The sequence below is a fragment of the Dama dama genome, chromosome 20, assembly GCF_033118175.1.
Source record: "Dama dama isolate Ldn47 chromosome 20, ASM3311817v1, whole genome shotgun sequence".
Classification (NCBI taxonomy): Eukaryota; Metazoa; Chordata; class Mammalia; order Artiodactyla; family Cervidae; genus Dama; species Dama dama.
Genome location: NC_083700.1, coordinates 68,825,060 through 68,848,534, shown reverse-complemented (window position 1 = coordinate 68,848,534; position 23,475 = coordinate 68,825,060). Strand labels below are relative to the sequence as shown.

Genomic DNA, 23,475 nt, shown 5'->3' with positions numbered 1-23,475 from the left:
AAAGTTTGTACCTCATGCTAATTTGGATTAAACCTGAATTAATTCCCATGAGCATGGAACTAGTATGGACTAGGCAGTGTAAATCTACCAATCCCTGTAGACAAAATTTTCTTCTGCTCAGAATGATCAGGTCCAACCCTTGTATCTGAGTGTCTGATTTATCCTACTCTTCACAATGGTTGATGGGTGGAGTAGGTGTTAGATATATAACAAGAAGGTCCATTAAAATCTATTAGGTTGTTGCAAACTTAATTGTGGCTTTGGGCTGTGAATTTCAAATTGTTGTAAGTAGGCTCAAACATATCTCTTTATTAATCAAAATAGGAACCATTACAATCAATACCTTTCTGCCAACAAGAAATGTTTATTTATTCCTGTAGCATAAAAATCTGGGCTTTTGGATTCAACAAACTCTTCAAAGCATTCTCTCCATCTTACTAACTGTGGAAGCACTTTCCCTGGAAAATGTTGTCAAGATGCTTGAAGAAGAGGTAGTCAGTTGTCATGTAAAATCCACTTTTTGTCCCACATCACAATCTGATTGAGAAATGCTTCATTGTTGTTGCAAAGAATAAGAGAAGACAACATTTCCAAACAAGATTTTTTTAAATTTTTAGGTCAGTTCCTACGGCACCCACTTATTGAGCTTTTTCACTTTTTCAGTTTGCTTCAAATGCCAAATGACTAAAGAATGGTCAACTGTGAGTTCTTCAGCAATTTCTCATGTAGTTGTAAAAGGATCAGCTTCAGTGATTACTCTCAATTGGTCACTGTCAATCTACAATGGCCGACCACTATGCTCCTATTCATCAAGGCGCTTGTCTCCTTTGCAAAACTTCTTGAAACAACACTGCACTGTATATTCGTTATCAGTTCCAGGGCCAAAACACGTTATAGACGTTGTGAGTTGTCTCTGCGTCTTTATGCCCCATTTTGAACTCAAATAATAAAACTGCTCGTTTTCTTTTTGTCTAACATAATTTCCATAGTCTGAAGTACATATAAAATAAACAGCAAGTAATAAGTCATTAGCAAAAAAACATAAAGCAAGAATTGTGCATTCAAATGATGTATAACATAACCACATTTATTCAAGAATGTATTCCAATATCAAAGGCAAATTTCAACAAAGGAAAAACCACAACTACTTTAAGAAAGGAGTATGTCAAGGCTGTGTATTGTCACCCTGCTTCTTTAAATTATAGGCAGAGTACATCATGTGAAATGCAAGGCTGGATAAAGCACAAGCTGGAATCAAGATTGCAGGGAAAAATATCAATAATCTCATATACTCAGATGACACCATCCTGTGGCAGAAAGCAAAGAGGAACTAAAGATCCTCTTGATGAGAGTGAAAGAGTGAAAAAGCTGGCTTAAATTCAACACTCAAGGGGAGATGCATGGATGGAAATTTATAATATCACATATAAAATAGATAGCCAGTGGGAATTTGCTGTGACTCAGAGAACTCAAACAGGGGCTCTGGGACAGGCTTGAAGGGTAGGGTGGAGAGCGGGATGAAGGGGGGTTCGGGAAGGAGGGGACATGCGTGTACCTATGGCTGATTCTGGTTGATGTATGACAGAAAACCACAAAATTCTGTAAAGCAATTATCCTTCAGTTAAAATGTTTAAAAACAAACAAACAAACAAAAAACCCTGAACATTCAAAAAACTAAGATCAGGGCATCCAATCCCATCACTTCACGGCAAATAGATGGGGAGACAGTGCACACAATGATACACTGTATTTTCTTGGGTTCCAAAATTACTGCAGATGGTGACTACAACCATGAAATTAAAATATGCTTGCTCCTCGGAGGAAAAAGCTACAACAAACCTAGACAGCATATTAAAAAGCAGAGGCATTACTTTACCAACAAAGATCCATATAGTCAAAGCTATGGTTTTTCCAGTAGTCATGTACGGATGTGTGAGCTGGACCATAAAGAAAGCTGAGCACCAAAGAATTGATGCTTTTGAACTGCAGTGTTGGAGAAGACTCTTGAGAGTCCCTTGGACTGCAAGGAGATCAAATCAATTAATCCTAAAGGAAATTAGTCCTGAATATTCATTGGAAGGAATGATTTTGAAGCTGAAGCCCAATACTTAAGCCACATGATGCAAAGAACTGACTCATTGGGAAAGACCCTGATGCTGGGAAAGACTGAAGGCAGGAGGAGAAGGGAATGACAGATGATGAGATGGTTGGATGGCATCACTGACTTGATGGATATGAGCTTGAGCAAGTCCCGTGAGTTGGTGATGGACAGGGAAGCCTGACGTACTGCAGTTCCTGGGGTCTCAGGGTTAGACATGACTAAGCTACTGAACTGAACTGAGTACCTATTTGGATATCAACATCAATATTACTTTCTCATACATATATCTACCAAATCATCAATGTGTACATGAAATACATCTACCCCTCCTCAAAAGGAGAGAATTAAAAAAACACGTCTAACACTGAATCTGGGTGTAAGTTAAGGATCCTTGGCAATTCATGATACAACAAATCTGGATAAATATTATCCATCCCCAACCTACCTACCTAATATATAAATTCATATTAAAAAAATCACAGTGACTACAGTTATCCTGACAAACAAGAATAGGCAGGACTTTTTGCCGGGGCAGCAGAGTTTATCCCTTGTCAGTGAAGTTAAAAGCATTCCACTGTGCTTTCATATAGGCACTTCCTTGAATATTGTCCTCTCCTTGAGATGAATTATAAGGATATCTTAAAGATGCTAGTGTGGCAGAAGACGATGTCCTGATAACTGGAACACAGAATGTTCCAAGGGCTTAAGAAAATCTGCATTTTTAGAATAGCTCTAGATTTATCTGACCACTCCATTCCCTAAACACTCAGTAAGCAAGTTAATATTTTTAATGCTCACCCCTGAAAACAAACAACTTTCTAGATGTAAAAAACCTTTCTGCCAGCATGAAGACATTCTTCTCTGCCCTCCCGACAGGATTAAGTTTAACAACTTACTTCAGCTAGGCTCTGCCTTGGGGTCCACTAATATTTCTTTATCATCAAATCAAAGGCTCTACCTTTCCAGTGAGGTTTACTAATCTTTGACTCAGAAAGAGAATGCTTTACAGAAGATACTAGTTTCTTCTAATGTCTTACCTTTCCAAGTCCTAACTTTATCTTGGGGTAAATACATATTCTTTTCTATTTGATAGACTCCCAAATGGCAAACATTTCATCAAACTGAATCACGTATCATGGGCAAAAAAGACCCTTCTTAGCAAAGTTGTATTTTCCTCCCTCACTGATTTCATTTATACATACCCATTTCAAGTTAATTTGCTTCAAGTTAATATAAATAAAAGTTTAACCAACTATTTCTCAACTACATAAAAAGAATGACCAACTGCCCAGCTCAGGACAAATAATTTATCACCATTCTCTTTTCAGTTTAGCCAATTTTACAATTTGAAATCTCTTACTTATAGTATCAATTTCTTTTACACATAACAGTAAAAAGCTCAAACTGGTACAAACTTCAAGGGTAATATGAGGGTTAGGATAGGATTCAGGTTTCATTTGGGATTCCAAATCAATTTCTGTAGGTCTACTCAGTCACATAAACTAATATATCTCTTTATTGTTTATACCAGTTTGTCTTGAATATTCTTTTATTTCTTCTATTTCTTTTTTTTTTTTTCCTGTTCAGCTATTTTGGATACATGTATATGTATAGCTGAGGCCCTTAACTGTTCACCTGAAATTACAACTTTGTTAATTGGCTATGTGAGTGAAGTCACTCAGTCGTGTCCCACTCTTTGCGACCCCATGGACTGTAGCCTACCAGTCTCCTCCATCCATGGGATTTTCCAGGCAAGAATACTAGAGTGGGTTGCCATTTCCTTCTCCAGGAGATCTTCCCGACCCAGGGATTGAACCCGGGTCTCCTGCATTGTAGGCAGACACTTTATCATCTGAGCCACTAGGGAAGTCTAAAGTGTATAGAAGGGGGCACCCGGATATGAACCGGGGACCTCTTGATCTGTAGTCAAATGTTCTACCACTGAGCTATATCCCCAACTAACCAGGCCCGACCCTGCTTAGCTTCCAAGATCAGACGAGATCGGGCACATTCAGGGTGGCTATACCCTAATACAAAATATTTTTAATCTTCTACTTCTTTTATTAAGATAATCAAATCAATTCTAGTATTAATAAAAACAAACTTCCTTATGTCAGAAATTACTCATCTGGGTGTGATTTGTATGGTCAAATCAGCCCAAATCATATTACACATATTGGGAGCAGTTAAATATAGAGGACACAAGTAAAAGGCTGGTGATATATAGGAACACTGGTGTTATTTGTATAAATTAGTACTCCTTAAATCTTGTCAACTATAAAATATTTCACAATAGGTCATTAACATTGTTGGAATTACCAATATCTGTTTATTTATGTGAGTTTATTTTTAATATTATTAAGAAACATAAATTAGATTTTAAGAATATAGAATGCATGAGAATGGATGCTTGATAAGAGTCTTTTTACTGTTAAGTAAAGTGTAGAGAGGTAAACTATGTGGCAATTATCTTTCTCATAATGCAGAAACCTCTGTCAATTTATTTTTTTTTTAATTTTACTTACTTTAAAAAATTCTTACATTCCTTTAAATTTAAACACAAACTAAAGCCTCAGTGCAATGAGATAAGAAGTAAACCCAAACCCAACTTTCAGCCTCAGGTCATTTACTTCACTCAGATAATCTTGACCTTTGGCATTACTGGTAGGCTTGAGTATTACAAATAGAGAAGAGAGTAGCATCTCATTGGGAAGGAGGTTATAATGAGAAACTTTCACAACAAATCTAGGATCGAATGAAGTGCACCTCCAGTGCACCAACATCACTATTCCCCTCACTCTACAAATTTCCAGAAGAAGAAAGTTTTCATCATGGACCTACTTTGTCCAAAGAAAGGAAAAACAGTCTTTACTGAAAAGTTTTAAAAGCAATGTATTCCTCACATGACCTGAGTAATCTGTAAAAACTGGAGATGATCCTTTTCATTTTCAATACACTTAAAAGTAATCAAAACATCCTCTATGGAAAAACCAATCTTCATAACAGAGTATCAAAGACTTTAGAAAAAGTTTCAAGGAATATGGGTCGACCTTCAAAATTAGAGTGGACAAGGGAATGATGCACAGTTGGTGAAATCCATAGTAAAAACAGATAGCAGAATCAAACCCATAAAGACAGCAACTACTAGAATCATGAACTACTGAATAAAATAAGTATGCTTAATGTGTTTTTAAAAATAAAGGGAGATTAAAAATAGGAGAAAAGAGCTATTAAGAAAACAAAATCTGAAACAGAACCAAACAATACTTCTACACTATTAAAATACATAATACTAAAATGAAAATTTCAATGGCTAAATAGCAGATTATATATCACTGAGGAGAAAATTATTCAACTAGAGGATTAATCTAAGGATCTTCTGTATAAGATGTAGAATAGAAATAATTATAAAAGAAATATTAATAGACATTGTAAATTTCTATTTGTTGTATGATTTAAGAATATTCGATTATATTTTAAAAGAAAAGAATACAAACACTTAGAACAGGCAAAGCTTATAAGATGCCAAGTATAGATACTGAACAAATATAGAATGCATGAGAATGAATGCTTGATAAGAGTCTTGATAAGAGACTTATGATAAGAGATAAGATGCTTGATAAGAGTCAAGCAAATGAGAGATACAGGTAAGATTCATAAGGTGTCTCAGGTATACATAGTAAGGTAGCAACCTGAAAAACACTATGTAATAAGTGAAACAAGTGTGTGAAGAATACTGTCATAAAGGAAGGAATAAAGTATGGAAGGACTAAATAACATTTTAGAACATTCATAAAGCATTTATTATATCATCTTTAGAGGCACAGCTATGGCTCCCACCAAATCAATCATCCATCAGTAACCTAACACAACCTCATGCATGCTATACCCAAAACAGCAAATGAAACTAATCACTTCTGGGCAGGTTGTCAGTTACTTAGATCATAGCTATGGTGAGGAACACTTGCTCCTACATCTCTCTAAAAAGTCAAGAGTATGGTGGCTCCAATCATTTTCTGGCTGTTGAAGACCCTCGCTCACCTCTACTCTGGTTCCTATAACCCAACCATCAGAGAACGCCTGATGGAACAAAGTGAGAAACAGGATATGTGAACACTGCATAATACTTGATTCAGATAATGCAGTCATTTCACCCCACTTGTACTCACTTCTATTGCATTTTTCTCCCTTGTTTCTTGCTATATGTTTTAAGTAGATTAAATAATCTGATTCAAGCATCTTAATTTGATCTGTGAGGTTTTTTATTCTGTGCTCTCTTAAATAGCCTGCCTGGTAACTTACTTGGAGGCTATCATAGCATCTAGGTCACTTTCCACCACTACAGCTGACAATGAGAATGGGATACAATTAAAAGGCATCCTAAATAAATTATAAGAGAAACAAGATCTTGCTTTACAAATGAACATTTGAATCAAAGAAATATTTAAGAGTCCCTGATATAAAAGAACCACTAAAATTTACCCATAATACAGAGTAGAGAAGAAACAGCTAGAGATTAGAAAATAAAACCAGAACAAAACTCAACGAGGCCTGATTATTATCTCCAATTAGACTCTGGGATCAATAGGAAGAAATCCTAAGCCCAAGGGCGTTATCAAATATCAAGTTAGTCTGTGACCAAGACCTCTGTTCCAGTCTACCTGTTAATTTACTTACAGACACCACTGTAAAGAGGGTAACTTCCCATCATAAGAAAAATGGGGACTATAGATGTTTTGAATAGATTATCAATAAATAAAAGGATGTCTGAAAATCATCCAGAATTGAGAAAGGAGAAACCAATCCCTAGATGCATAAAGCCAGCAAATTTTAAGCTGTATAATAAAGATAAAGTGATTTTTAGAATTGTCAAAGTAAACATCTTCAGAAAAATATCAGAAATACCTTAGATTTAAAAGTAGTAAGAGGGAAAAGAAAGATAACCTGTAAAGGAAAAAGTAGCCTGATAGTTCACTTTTCAACAGCAACAATGAAAGCCAAAAATAGTGAAAATATATTCAGTGAGCTAAAATAAAATATCTATCAGCCTAAAATTAGAATTCTCAAAAGTATATATCACGTTTCATAGAGGGAAAAAATTCCCCTATCTCCATTCTTTTATTTTGTTTTAGTCTATAATTTTAGAGTGATTAAATAATGTTTAGTGATGGTCAGCTATACTTTCATCTCTAGAATAAAACACTAAATATCTCACTTTAGAATAAAATTAGGAGAGTTTAACTGATTCTAAACAGGGATTTAATAAATGTTTCTATTTGTGCAGCACTGGTTCCTAGCATCTTTAAATTCTAATTATGCCTGTGTTTTGTAAGATGAATCACAGCTTTACTCTTGGGCTTCTGATATAGTCAGGACAGGTTACAGCAGAGGTTGGCAAATTTTCCCTTTAAGAGCCAAATACAGATAGTAAATATTTTAGGTTTGTGGCCACTACAGTCAGTATCTTAACTATTCAGATTTTCTATTACAGATTAAAAGCACATTGACAGACAATATATAAAAGAATGGGTGTGACTATGTTCCAATACAATTTATTTACAAAATCACGCTGCCATTCTAGGGACCATAGTTTTCCGATCTCTAGTTGTAGACTTCTAAGATCTGCAAAGTCAGTTATACATACCTATTTGCTTCTTATTTGGCAAAATTTTGTGGCCATCTTTCTCTTTGCACTTCTCTTGCCCTCACCTTTCTAAATCCTCACATTATCAGTTAAATGGGATTTAGAGAGTAAGTAGAGGCAAACTGAAGGGTCAGCACAATATTAATTTTCAAAAGTATGTGTTTTAAAGGAAAACTCCTATAATTTTGTTTAGGAATGCACTGCACATACAAATCAATTTAGGAAAAACTGACATTTTTATTACACTGATTCATTCAATGTCATAAAATGATATAGTCTTATATTTATTTCCATCTTGTTCTATCAGTAATGTTTGGTAGGTTTCTTTCTAGAGGTAATTCACATCTTGCCTTTCATGTATCCTTAGTACATGGTTTATGACAGCTATAGAAGTGTACTGCTCAAATCTCCTCTCCTGTGCTCCACTACCAGGAGCACAGCTGACTGACAGCCCCAGCTCTTGCCTTTTTTTTAGATCCATCACTACACCTTTGCTAAGGCTATTCCCAGTCATCGACTGAGGAATTGTAATAGAACTGGCCCATTTCTGCCTGATGAAGGATTCCTCCAACAGTCAAGCTTTGCTCAGGGATTTCCCCACTGGTCTGGCTTAGATTTTTTTCAGAGCTGTATTGCTTGCTAAATTCTTTCTGCCCAAGAAAGAATTCATTGTCTCTCTCCCTTCACAGATTAGCATAAAAGAATGAATATGTTTCCCTGACTATTCCCACTTCCTCTTCTTTTGTTTGTCAAAGGTATTACTCCCAATAAATTTCTTGTACACCTAATCTTGTTTATGTGTCTGCCTCTTCAAGATCAATCCAACAAGTAGTGGAGTTTTTATACTATTATAAATGGTAGATTTTAATTTCATTTTCAAGTTGGTGATTGGTACAATATATCTAAATAATATTGACTTTTGTATCTTCATTAGCTTTCACATTCAAAATCATAACAGCTATAAGGAATAATTTCATTGCTTCCTATCTTGTTTTATTTTTTTATTTTCCTTACTTTGTTCCACTAGTAATAATCACAGAATAGTTCCACTTAGTTCCAGAGCAACACTAAACAAAAGTGCTAACAGCTGACGCCCTTTTTGTTTTTCCTTAATCTCAGGGGAATAATTCCAAGATGTCACTAAGTATTAATAAATGTGTTAAAATGTATATATTATTAAATTAAGAAAGTTTCTCTTTAATCCTAGATTGCTAAAAGTGTTCTTCTGTTTTTAACCTTAAACAAGTGCTGAATTTTATATTTTTTATGTAGACATTAAGATGATTGTATTCAGGCAGTCCTCACTTTACACAGAACTACATTAATGAATTCCTGTGCATACCAGAACTATGCCGTCATTTTGCACAGTTCTACTGCATATTATTTTTTCTATTTCTGAGTAAAAAATTGCCTAAACTGTGAGTAGTCTGTGTTCTTTCTTATCTGGAAGCTTAGGTGAAAACATCTGCTTCTAAGCTCATTCAAGTAGTTGGTAGAATCCAGTTTCTTGTGTAGGACGTATGTCCCTATTTTCTTGCTGGTTGTTGGTGGAGGGTTACTCCTAGCTCATAAAGTCACTCTCAGGTCATCTGAACGTGGTCCACTCTAACTTTAACACAGCAACAGTACATCAAATCCTACTTGAGTTTCAACTTTCTCTGATATCCTGTTCTGCTATCAGTCAGAAAACACTCTGTTTTTAAAGAGGTAATTTGATTAGGTTAAACCAACTCAGAAAATCTATCTTAAGGTCACTTATTAGTAAAGAACCTTAATGACATCTGCAAAATACCATCTGCCATGCAATATAACATGATCATGGGAGTAACACCAGGGAACAAAGATGACATGGGCCATTTTGGAATTCTGACTATCATAAATCAGATGAGATAAAATCTCAGTTACGTTAGAAGCTTGAAAAATGAGAGTACATTCAAAGTATGCACAAATTTTAGTTAATGTGATAACAAAGTGAGAAACACTGAGGTGCTTTTCCCTCCCTCATATTCTATTAATGTGACTGGTTTCCTAATGTTAAACTAACTTTTTATTCTTGGAATAAACCTATGTTGGCTATAGGATGTTAACCACTTTGTGTACCTCTATATCTAATTTTTAAATACTTTACTTACAATTTTTACATGTGCATACATAAGACAGCCTGAAGTTTTCTTTCTTATAATGTTCTTGTCAGGTTTTGCCTTAAAAGTTATGCTGATCTCTCAAAACATGAAAAGTGTTCTCTTCCACTCTGGAAATTTTGGTTTAAGATGGTGTTAAACATTCCTTAGAACTGAAGTATCTTTGTGGGAAGGATTTTAATAATGGATTCAATTCTTTTAATGTATGAATGACTATTCAGCATTGTGATTTCTTCTGTCAGACTGAAAATTGTGTTTCTTCAAAGAGTATGTCCATTTCACATAAATTGTCAAATTATTTGGCATAAAGTTATTCACTGTATTCCCTTTAATTTCTGTGGACCTGCAGCAATGTTGTTTTTTCATTCCCTATCATGGTAAATTTAAATTTTCCTTCTGTCTCTTTGTTATAGCAGTCATGCTAGAGCTTTATCAATGTATTACTCTGAAAATAACCAATTCTTGGTTTTATTGATTTTTCTGCACATTTCTTCATGTTCTTTGTATACTTGTTTTATATTTCATCAGTTTCTGATACTAGTTTTATTATTCCCTCCCTTTTACTCTCTTTGGATATAAATTTTGCTACTTTTCTATCTTCATGAGACAGATGCTTTAGTCACTTGGTTGCAACCCCATAGACTATAGCCCTCCAGGCTCCTCTGTCCATGGGATTTCCCAGGTGAGCATACTTGAGTGGGTTGCCATTTCCATTATCAGATATTCCTGATCCAGGGATCAAACCAGTGTCTCCTGTGTCTCCTGCTTTGGCAAGCAGATTCTTTACCACTGAGTCACCTTGAAAGTCCCAGATCCTTGATATGCCAACACTTTTTCCTTTCTTATATATGCATTTAGAGCAGCTAGGCAATAATTACACCTTTTGCTTTCAAATACACTCTGACAAAAACTGGTAAATACCTTCCAATTCAAATATTTCCTCTTAGCCTTTGTCAAAGAAGCCAAATATCTTTGTCAAAGGAACTCAAAATTCTCCAAGTCAGGCTTCAACAGTACATGAACCATGAACTTCCAGATGTTCAAGTTGGATTTAGAAAAGGCAGAGGAACCAGAGATCAAATTGCCAACAATCTGTTGGATCAGAGAAAAAGCAAGAGAATTCCAGAAGAATATCTACTTCTGCTTTATTGACTATGCCAAAGCCTTTGACTGTGTGGATCACAACAAACTGGAAAATTCTTAGAGATGGGATTACCAGACTGCCTGACCTGCCTCTTGAGAAATCTGTATGCAGGTCAGGAAGCAACAGTTAGAACTGAACATGGAACAACAGACTGGTTCCAAATCGGGAAAGGAGTACATCAAGGCTGTATATTGTCACCCTTCTTATTTAACTTCTATGCAGAGTACATCATGAGAAACACTGGGCTGGATGAAACATAAGCTGGAATCAAGATTGCCGGGAGAAATATCAATAATCTCAGATATACTGATGACACCACCCTTATGGCAGGAAGTGAAGAACTAAAGAGCCTCTTGATGAAAGTGAAAGAGGAGAGTGAAAAAGTTGGCTTAAAACTCAACATTCAGAAAACTAAGAGCATGGAATCTGGTCCCATCACTTCATGGCAAATAGATGGACAAACAGTGGAAACAATGACAGACTTTATTTTGGGGGGCTCCCAAATCACTGCAGATGGTGACTGCAGCCATGACATTAAAAGACACTTCTTGGAAGAAAAGTTATGATCAACCTAGATAGCATATTAAAAAGCAGAGACATTACTTTGCCAACTAAGGTCCGTCTAGTCAAAGCTATGGTTTTCCCAGTAGTCATATAAGGATGTGAGAGTTGGACTATAAAGAAAGCTGAGCGCCGAAGAACGGATGCTTAAGAATTATGGTGTCGGAGAAGACTCTTGAGAGTCCCTTGGACTGCAAGGAGATCCAACCAGTCCATCCTAAAGGAGATCAGTCCTGTGTATTCATTGGAAGGACTGATGCTGACGCTGAAACTCCAATACTTTGGCCATCTGATGCTAAGAGCTGACCCATTTGAAAAGACCCTGATCCTGGGAAAGTTTGAAGGCGGGAGGAAAAGGGACAACAGAGGATGAGATGGTTGGATGGCATCACTGACTCAATGGACAAGAGCTTGAGTAAACTCTGGGAGTTGGTGACGGATAGGGAGGCCTGGTGGGCTACAGTCTATGGGGTCGCAAAGAGTCAGACATGCCTGAGCAAATGAACTGAACTGAAAGAAGCCAAATATCATACAGATGGCAAAGTGGTCAGATAAAACATCTGATTTCACAGCAATCCTTTTTGTCCAGTGAGCCCACATTACAAATTGTGGCCATATACTGGCCAAAGAATGTAAGAGGAAATACTTTATTCCCAATTAGGCTGACTAAAGTTGCTGCTTTAGTGTGGTGATGTGACAGTTCTGCCATTCAGTACTGCATGATCCTTCCACAATGCAGCCAGATAAAACAGTCGGAACTTTGGCAGTCATTTCAGAACACAAGTGAACTCAAGATAGAACACATAAATAGGAAGATATACTAGAAGCTAAAAGAAACTTGGGTACTGATTTAGTGGAATCACAGTTTTATACTTCAACACTTGATAGTGATGTTTCCTAATGCCCATTTGACTTCACACTCCAGAATGTCTGGCTCTAGGTGAGTGATCACACCATCACGGTTTTCTGGGTCATTAAGATGTTTTTTGTACAGTCCTGCTGTGTGTTCTTGCCACCTCTCCTTAATATCTTCTATTTCTGTTAGGTCCTTACCATTTCTGTCCTTTATTGTGCCCATTTTGCATGAATTGTTCCCTTGGTTTCTCTAGTTTTCTTGAAGAGAATTCTAGTCTTTCCCAATCTATTTTCTTTATTTCTTTGCATTGTTCACTTAGGAAGGCTTTCTTAGTTCTCCTTGCTATTCTTTGGAACTCTCCATTCAGATGGGTATATCTTTCCTTTTCTCCTTTGTTTTACACTTCTCTTCTTAGCTATTTTTAAATTGAAGAAAGTAGGGAAAACCACTAGGCCATTCTAGTATGGCCTACATCAAATACCTTATGCTTATCAGTGGAAGTTACAAATAGATTCAAGGGATTAGATCTGATAGAGTGCCTGAAGAATTATGGATGGAGGTTCATAAGATTGTTCAGGAGGTGGTGATCAAAACCATCCCCTAGGAAAGGAAATGCAATAAGACAAAATGGTTATCTGAAGAGGCAAAACTATGGAGACAGTAAAAAAATGAATGGTTACCAGGGTTAGAGAGGCAGGTAGAGGTGACTAGGGAGAAGACTGAGGATTTTATGGGGCAGTAAAATTAAATAATGTGATTCCATAATGATGGATATATGTCATTGTACATTGGTCCAAACTCACAGAATGTTCCATAAAAAAAGTTTTCCATAATGTAAACTGTAGACTTTCGGTGATTGTGTTATTTCAATATAAGTTCATCAATTAAAAAAAAAATGTACCGCTCTGATGGGGAATGGTTATAATGGGGGAGACTATACATGAATAGGGGCTGGGAGTATAAGGGAAATCTCTGTACGTTCTACTTAATTTTCCTGTGTAACTGAAGTTGCTCTAAAATAAAATCCTATTTAAAAAAAGAAATTAAAAATTTTCAAAAATTATAAAAACATGCAAAGCCACATAAACTAGAATTAGACTAACTTAGAAATGCAATAAAAGGACTCAGAATAAGACATTTAAAACTTATTTAAATAAATACTAACCTAAAATAAGCATAATTATAATGAACAGAACAAAAAATACCCTAAGAGAAAGAGAAGAGAAAACTAAGATTTTTTAAAATTAAAAATAAAATCATTAGATGAGGAGCTAATACACCATGATCGCACTATATGCCCATTCAACAATTATTTTAAATGTATATATGATATATATATGTGTGTGTGTTAGTCACTCAGTCATGTCCAACTCTTTGACCCCACGGACTATAGCCCACCAGGCTCCTTTGTCCAGGGGATTTTCCAGTCAAGAATACTAGAGTGGGTTGCCATTTCCTTCTCCAATACACACATTACACACACACACACACACATGGAGCTTCCCAGGTGGCTCAATAGTAAAAAATCTGCTTTTCAATGCAGATGTGAGTTGACCCATGGGTTGGGAAAACCCCGAGAAGGAAATGGCAACCCACTCTAGTATCCTTGCCTGGAGAATCCCATGGATAGCCAGGTGGGTTACGGTCCATGGGGTTGCAAAGAGTTGGACATGACTTAGTTACTAAATAACAACATATAAAAACTGTATATATATATATATGTGTGGGGGGGGGTATGTATATGTGTGAGAGTGAAAGTCAATAATTCATGTCTGACTCTTGCAACCCCATGGACTATGCCCCACCAGGCTCCTCTGTCCATGGAATTTTCCAGGCAAGAATACTGGAGTGGGTTGCCACTTCCTCTCCAATACATATAATGTATGTATATATCTCCAATCTAAAAACAAAAAAACAAAAAACAAAAAAAACAAAAGTCCTGCCGCACATTTTAGTTATAATATTTCTTGATAGTACTTCATTTATAGTAATACTGAAACTATTTTATTAGGATTCTGCTAATCAGTAACATTACTGATAACACTGGCAATCAGAATTTGCATGGTGCAAGAAGGGAAAGATAATGTGGAAAGAAGACGGCAGTGAAGAACCTTCTGTGTTGAAATAGCATTAGAGATATCAACATTAATTTATCGTTGAAAAATCTACTTTCTATTCTGTCTATTGAAATAGCCTAAGAACCATGACACTCCAGTAGCCATGAACACATTTATTGCCCACTCTTTCATTCCTAAATTCCATTCCCTTCTAAAAATACTAGGGATCTTTGGAAAATAGCTGTTTCTGGGGCTTCAGAAAGAAGCATTAAAAGGGCACAAAATCTGGCCTATGTTAAACTGACAACGTTTGGAGATTGAACATACACAGTTTCATCTCTTTATAACTGACCAAAAATGTCCAGAATAGCATAGCTCTCTGCCATGGATACAAATCCCAATCTCTCAACCAACTTTGAATTCTTAATTCTTCATCCATAAGACAGAAAATAAAGGACAAACTCAAAAGCTCTGCTGTATTAAATGATATAAAATAGATTAAACTACCTAACATAGTACTTTGCATATAACACACATTCAAGAAATGTTTATTTCTTATTTTAACCATTCTTTTACTTCCTTTACATCCCACTGACCCAACTAATAATCCTCCCTGTGACCTCACTGTAGCTGACCTTAACTTAAGTTTAGGAGGCTGCAAATCTGATCATAATATTTCATTCAAAAATAAAAGTATGCCTTCCTTCTACCATATCATTTGTGTTAGAATAACACCACTTCAAAAGATAAATGGCATTAATCATAATGATTTTCCAAATTTAGGCAGCATATGCTATTTCAAGGCAGCATATAATTTCAACCAGTTTAAGTGAACAAATTTCAAGCAAAGTACAAAATATTTGGGCCTAGGAATACATTTCTCACAGCTCAAAATAGACATACAAGAGGACTAATCACTGGACCTGTAAGTTATAGGAATCCACAGGTATCTCTCAGGGGAGCTTTGCATGTTTCTCAGTTGTTTCCATTTTTGTTTTCCCATAGATTAATCCAGAAATACTTTTCTACGCTCTTTTCTAGCTTCCACAATCTCTCCATTTACTAATGTATTCATCAATTCAGCAAATATTTTTTGAGCATCTGATGTGTTGCACATTCTACTATATATAGATACAGGGTATGTAACATATTCGTAGATATAAGATATAGATAATTATACAGACAACTTCAATAGAGTATTGCAAGTGTTGATAATTAAAGTATGTGATGTACACTGTAGAGGCCAATATCCCAATAGTTTGCCCTAAGCAAATTAGGAGCAACCAGAGGATTTTAAGTTGGTGAGTAAGATTTGATTTATAATTTTGAAAGATTACTCTGTGAATGCTGTAGTAAATGTAATTGGAAGGGAGCAAGAAATTCAAGGAAAGATTGTTTCCCATGCAAACAAATAACGCCTAGAACAGGAGGTAGAACAACAACAATAATAATGATGTTAAAAATATATCAGCTATTAAGAATGGAATATTCACATTTTCCAGATACTATGTGGGTTATATTCATGACCTCAATTCTCACAAGCAAGTAGAAAATTAAGTACTGCTATTAGCCCCTGCTCTCTACCATTTATTAGTAATGTATCAGGAAACTCAGGCCCAGAGTAGTTAAGTAATACACCTAGTGGAACAGCATTTTAAAAAGGAAAAGAATTAAAATCACTCTGTCTTGAAGCACTGATATATTTTTACTATTGACATATCTCCCTATAAAGCTTATTCAGACCCTCTTCTTGCCTGCTGAATTTTCAGACTGTTTCCATGTACAAGGTTATTATCTCATGGTACATGAATATCAAAGGAAACCTTGATTCTAAGAGAGAAAAACTCAATCTCAGGGGCATAAATTAAAGACAAATCCATTTAATTAGATGTTTATTTCACATAAAATACAATTTAACTGAAACATATGAGATAGAAAAAATATTGTAAATAAATATATACGTGTTAGCAACTGCCTGATTCTTTTCACATCTTTTACTCCAAATCACTTTACTTTTCTCCATTCATAAGCCCAGTCTCTCTCACAGTTTGGCCTTTGTTAGAGAAGTATATGGAATTTCATCTTCAGAATTTGCAGGCACTGTATTATGTTCAGTTTTATCTTTCATACTCTATTAGGACTATTGCCATCTATGATGTAGTATATGCAGGCTAACACAAGACAACACAGTCTCAGTCTTACCACAGAATGTTGAATATCATTTCAGTGAAACTTCCTAATCTTTCTTTCTCAAGGAATGTCTGTTTCCCAACTCCAGATCTATTTAATCCTACCTGTATTTCAGGGTCATGTTCTATTTCTATCTTATGAACTCTACCATTTAGCATCTGAAAATAAGCATCAAGAGAAAGTTCATTTCTTTTCTCATGTGTTTTTGTTTTGCATGACTAACACAAATACACTGATGATAGAGTATCCTATCTTCCCTCTCCAGGTACAATGTTGAGAGAGTCTTATAGGAAAAATTTTCCTATATTTGTAAAATGTCTGCTACTGAAAAACGATGCATGGAACAGAGAGAGAGGAAAAGTATTAATCAAAGGAAAATGTAGATTAAGGTGGTAGCAGATGTTTTGGCAAAACCATCTTCATATCCAAACAAAATATAAAATTCTCATATATTCATGGTTTGTACTTTTTTCTTATATTGTACATGGCTTATATTTCTATTATGTCACATTACATAGAGAAATTTAATTTAAATTTTCTACTAATGCTTTTAAGTTTAATTTAAAACACTATCAGAATTACTCAATAATAATAATAATTATGATTAGTTATTTATATGGCCATTTTAAAAGAAAAAAGATAATCAAATTTTTATTATACTAAATATTACAGTATTATAGGGTCTGTGATGCTTTTCTCAAAATTAAATAGTCTGTAAAGTACCAGTTTGACAGGGAATTAAAAAATTCATATTATTACAGAAATGACCTTTGTCAATATTAAATATTAAATTATTTTATTAATAATTAATATCAATTAAAATTGATATTAGTTCATTAATTAAATTAAAATTAATGGATATGGATTAATATTAAATCAATATTAATAATAGTGAATAAAATAAAACATACCTCATTTTTTTCCTAACTAAGAAACCACGTGTCCATCTTTGAATAATCAAAACTGGTGAGTTATGAGCCAGAATTTCATTAATTTTTGAAATAATGTATTTGATATTATCAATTTCATCTTCATAGGTTGATCCCTGTATAAAGAAAATTACTTAAAATTCATATTTCATGAAAGTATTTCCAAAAGATATTTTAACTTGCTAGTCTGATGGTATAAACTATTAAAACATTCACAGGTGTCTTACACACATAATACTTAAGTAACATATACATTTTTCAAATCTATTTTTATTAGCTCATAAGATCAAGAATTAGTAGCACAAAATAATTTCAAATCTTTACACAAAATTCAAGATCAATGAGGATAATTTTTTCCATTCTAGATTCTTCTATCTGCTATCATAGGTATAAAATTTTTCCCATACTCATGTTGATCTCTGAAAGGTAGGAGCATGAACAGATATCCAAAGACCCTTAAAAGTATTCTGCGAATCATCATAGATGAAACTGATGTATGTTGGATTTATAAAACAACTTGTGGTAGTTCAAAATTTTGTTGCATCTTAACTAGATACTTTACAGGAAGACAGTACATTCCCTGGGGGAAAGACTTCTATATTATCTTTTAAAAAATTATCTCTAAGATATGCGGTCCTATATATTTTTAAATTTTGGAACCACAGACTCCCTATATCCTCATAAATATATAATAATGAAATATAACTATGAAAAACTTTGAAATATTGTGAGAATTACCAGAACATAACACAGAGACATGAAGTGAGTAAATGCTGGCCACCCCCTAAAAATAGCACTTATTACTTGTTCCATGCAGGGTAGCCACCAATTTCAATTTGTGATAAAAAAGCACAATAAAATGAGATATGCCTATAAACTCAACTTGCCCAAATATGAATCCTCCTCCCTAACTTGCTTTCTCACATGCTCTTAGTGAATGGTGGTACTGCCCATACAAACCTAATCCAGAAACTCTGAACCATCCCAGGCTCTCTTTTTCTCTTACTTCTTTACATCCAAATGTTGCTAGCTCCAGTATATTCTACGTCCCAAATATCTGATCTCTCTCTCTCTTCTTCTGTTCTCCATCATTGTTTTTTTGAATCTCTTTATCACTTCTCTAGCCTACTAAAAATGTCCTGATAGCATAAATAATCCATATTGCCTACTCTTTCCAAATCATAATATGCACTAATGCAGTATGACTTTCAAAATGCAAAACTGATCATATGGCATTTTTGCTTAATATATTTCGCTGGTTTAGCATTGAAAGATTAGTTACAAATTTCTTGACTTGGCATACAAAATCCTTGATCTAGTCCCTTCTTACCTTCACAGTATTACCTTCCTTCACACTAAATATAATACCTTCCATTCTGGCAAAATCCAACCACTTATATTTCTGAAAATGGCCTGAAAAACCTCCATGCTTTTTGCATGCCATTCCCATTTCTTGACTGCACTTCTCAATGTCTTGTCTCATTATCTTAGTCTTTTGCTGCCTCAGTCCTTTCCTCCAAAAAGCCTTTCTTGACATTGATCTGAGTTTAATACCTTTCTACAATATTATCCTGTGTTACTTGTTACACTTGACAATGTTGAATTTTACATAAGCCCTGTAAAACAGCCTTGTTTTTCAGGGATCCTGGAAAACAATGAAGGTTAAGAAACCTCCTCATCCCTTTGTTTCAGGAAAATTTAATACAAAAAATTCTTCCATTATATTACTTAGATTATACCTATGGATGTCCCTCTTGTTCATCTTTGACAAGGCCCTGACACACATTCTCTATATCCCCACTCTTTGCCTATTAAAAATTCGTGGAACTACTTTGTTTACACTGAGCAGTTTGAATAAAATGCCTTCTGGGTAAGACTCTCTCCTAATAGCCTGAACTTGGCCCCACCTTCTGCCTGAGCCAGCACATGCTCAGCTATGTCCGAGTCTTTGCAAACCCATGGACTGCAGCATGCCAGGCTTCCCTGTCCTTCACTATCTCCCAGAGTTTGCTCAAACTCATGTCCATTGAGTCAATGATGCCATTCAACCATCTCATCTTCCGTCACCCCTTTCTCCTCCTGCCCTCAATCTTTCCTAGCATCAGGGTCTTTCCACTCTACTTAGCCACACCATTTCTTTCTAGCCTTAATCCCTCCTCTAAAAGAAAACTTCTTTTCAGTCTTTAAGGCACAATATCACCTTTAAGATGCCACAGACCTTAACAGAAGCATTTTCCTTATTGCAATAATATTCATTTGCCTTATTGCAATAGCCCTTATCCCTCCCTTGAGATAATCCTTTTGAAAAAGTCTCTTCTTAAGTCCTGATTTGTTATTTTATTTGATAAGCTTATACTGTAACATAAACTCACCAAGTGTAACACCTCTTTCTTTATTCTGAATCTCTACAAGTAAGTAAGCTATCTAGTCTGTAACTGGCATTCAAATATCAGTTGACTATTAAATCACTAAGTAACAGACACTTGTACACTGTCATATTGGTCTCCAAGCTTGCTGTGGCAATGTCAATCTGTTCTTATAACTTAACTCTTACTTGGCTATAGTAACATATTAATTTTTCTACCTTTTGGATTTTTATTTTTCAGTCTGTTTTCCTGTTTCTTCTTTTTCTATAACTATTTAAATAGAGTATAATGTAGGTTTGCTTCTTTTTTCACTTCTCTTTGCTAAGTTTCTTTGAATGATCACCTTCCTTGCCATATCTTACTATTTCACATATGCTGATTATCCTATATATATCCTGGCAAGAATTATCTCTTAGATTACAAACCTATAAAATGAACTTCTAGTTCCATTTGTCTACTTATATGTCAAAAACTGAAATATTTCTTCCCCCCATTTGAAAACACCCACAATCTATACTTCACACCACATTATAGATAGAGTCATTAAAATTATTTTCCACCTTGTCAACCAAATAAACTCTCTTTCTCTCTCCTTCTTTCCATCTACTGAATCACTTAGTTCTATCAAAAATATCTCTCTTCAATCTGTTCCCTATAACCTATACATACTACCAATTTATTAAATCAGCTCTAATAAACTAGGGTCCAAACTATAGACTTTCCTCTAATTTCCCTACATTCAATTTCCCTCTACTCCAAAATTACAGAATATAGGACTTTTTTTCTAAAATGAAAATCATGTCATCTAAAATCCTTAAATATTTCCCCCAAATCTTACAACATACTGTGCTATATATATTCTTAGTATTACATGTAACTCCCTTTGCTCTATTAATCCTATTTTTGATTCCAGTATCATTTGTCATGCCCAAGCATGCCTTCTAAACCCCAAGAACACTAAATCACTTGTTGTCACTTAACTGCATTTAGCATCACCTCTGTGGCTTTGCCATGCTTTTTACTCTACTTCAACATTCCATTATTGCCAACACCTCCACCTGCTTGACTTCTTATATACAAAAAAAAAACTCATCTGAAGTATAAATATTTTTTGTTTTGCTTTTTTCCATGACAATAGGTGTGAAATTCAAAATTTTAAATAAAATATACATAGATCTTTCACAGATTTTGTCCCATATTCAGAACTATATTTTTTCTCATTATTCCTTGGATTACTGCTGCTGCTGTTCAGTTGCTAAATCATGTACAACTCTGTGACTCCATGGATTGCAGCATGTTAGGCTCCCCAGTACTCCACTATCTCCTGGAGTTTGCTCAAATTCATGTTTATTGAGCCTAGAAGATATCTAACAGTCTTATCTTCTGCCACCCCCTTCTTTTTTTTCCTTCAATCTTTCCCAGCATCAGGGTCTTTTCTAATGAATCAGCTCTTTACATCAGGTGGCCAAAATTCTGGACCTTCAGCTCCACCACCAATCCTTCCAATGAATATTCAAGGTGGGTTTTCTTTAGGATTGACTGATTTGATCTTCTTGAAGTTCAAGGGACTCTCAAGAGTCTTCTCCCAAAAAAAAATAAAGTCTTCTCCAGCACCACACATCAACATTCTTTGCCACTCAGCCTAAATTTACAGTCCAAATCTCACATCCATACACGACTACTGGAAAAACCATAGCTTTGATTATATGGATCTTTGTCAGCAAAGGAATGTCTCTGATTTTTTAATAATGCTGTCTAGGTTTGTCATATCTCTCCTTCCAAGGAGCAAGCATATTTTAAATTCATGGCTTCAGTCACCATTTGCAGTGATTTTGGAGCCCGAGAAGATAAAATCTTTTACTGCTTCCACTTTTTCCCCATCTATTTGCCATGAAGTGATTGGACCAGATGCCATGATCTTAAGTTTTTTGAATGCTGAGTTTCAAGCCAGTTTTTTCACTCTCCTCTTTCACACTCATCATTCAGGTCCTTTAGTTCCTCCTCACTTTCTGCCATTAGAGTGGTTATCATCTGTATATCTAAAGTTGTTAGTATTTCTCCCAGTGATCTTGATTCCAGCTTGTGATTTATCCACCTTGGCATTTCACATGATGCATTCTGCACACAAGTTAAATAAGCCCATGACAATATACAGCCTTGTGGCACTCCTTTCCCAATTTTGAACCAGTCAGTTATTTATGTCCAATTCTAATTGCTGCTTGTTGACCAACATACAGGTTTCTATAGAGATAGGTAAGGTGGTCTGGTATTCCCATCACTTTGGTTAGTGCTTCTCCTTAATTTTCTTTATTTTCTCTACTCTAACCCCTATTCATGTATAGTAGGTATTCTAGAACTCACCTCAATGTTTTACATTTTTTTCTCATCATTTCTCAATTTGGTGAAGCCATGCTGTCAAAGGTTAGCTTTCTCATACTGAGGTTTTTTAATAGCTTGTCAATTACTTCAGTTATGTGGCTGAGCCTAAGCTTCTTTCTGAAACTCCTGTCTGCCCTATTACAGATGAGTCCTTCCACAAACTATAATAGTTTGCTATTATAACCCTGACTGTATGAGGGCCTCTCCATGAAATGTATCCTCTGATTTCTAGCCAAAGATCCCACCTGTTATTTAGTCTACTGTCAACCGTGACAAATAGGGAGATTTGCAGAATCTCCTTTAGCTCCTGTCATTTTGTTTTACGTGTCAGGAAGAATAGCTCAAAGTCAGGCTGACCCATTCCCTACCTTTGAATCAGTCATATCTTCATTGTATCAAAAATTCTTCATTATGTATAAAAGAACCTCTATGATACAATCTATTATTTAATTCTTATCCTTTACTGGTTTCTAGTAAAGATGTGATTTCCTCCAATCTTCATGGAGTTTTTTGTTCATTGCATTTGAGCTCATGGTATGTGTGTTATGTGCATGTGTGTTTAGAGTAACAAATTATGCCACCTCAAATATGCTCTGTATATTGATTATTGAGTAATAGGCATTTGAAAAACAGCAAATGCAGGGAGAGGCACTCTCTGAACTTCCTTTATCTATCTAAAGACAGATTCCCCCGAAGGCATTCAATTGTCATATTTTATCAACCAGGAAAGGAGTCTTATCACAAGAAAGGAGATTAGAAGATGATTAGAAGGGGAGAAAATTAGAAGACATCACAACCAAATGAATTTGGTCACAAATTCCCATCTATTCTTCTAGAGACCCATTTGTCTTTCTTAAAAATAATTTACTGTCTCATAAGAGGCCTATACCCTCCCTCCCTTTCCCCCTATTTAGATGGTATTAAGAATGAATTCCCATCTCAAGGAGATACTCAGTTCTCCCTGAGCATTTTCTCAGTACACATGAGATAAATGTTAATAAGCTTCTGTTTGTTTTTCTCTTGTTAACCTGTCTTATATTACAGGGTCTCAGCCAAGAGCTCAGAAGGGTAGAGGGAAAATTGTTTTTCCTCCTCTAGTTTGAAAGT

The 23,475-nt window shown here is 35.2% G+C and overlaps 1 protein-coding gene and 1 non-coding gene across 2 annotated transcripts in view; both read right to left on the bottom strand.

Moving 5' to 3' along the window:
• The window catches only part of LRRIQ3 (leucine rich repeats and IQ motif containing 3), a 199,303-nt gene that overhangs the window by 138,905 nt on the left and 36,923 nt on the right, over window positions 1-23,475 (bottom strand). Inside the window, exon 4 of the mRNA XM_061121611.1 lies at window positions 17,606-17,739. Coding sequence (XP_060977594.1) covers window positions 17,606-17,739 — 134 coding nt within the window. The remainder of the gene's footprint in view (window positions 1-17,605; window positions 17,740-23,475) is intronic.
• TRNAC-ACA (transfer RNA cysteine (anticodon ACA)) lies at window positions 3,986-4,057 on the bottom strand. The gene has a single exon. It is a non-coding gene; the product is annotated as a tRNA-Cys (tRNA).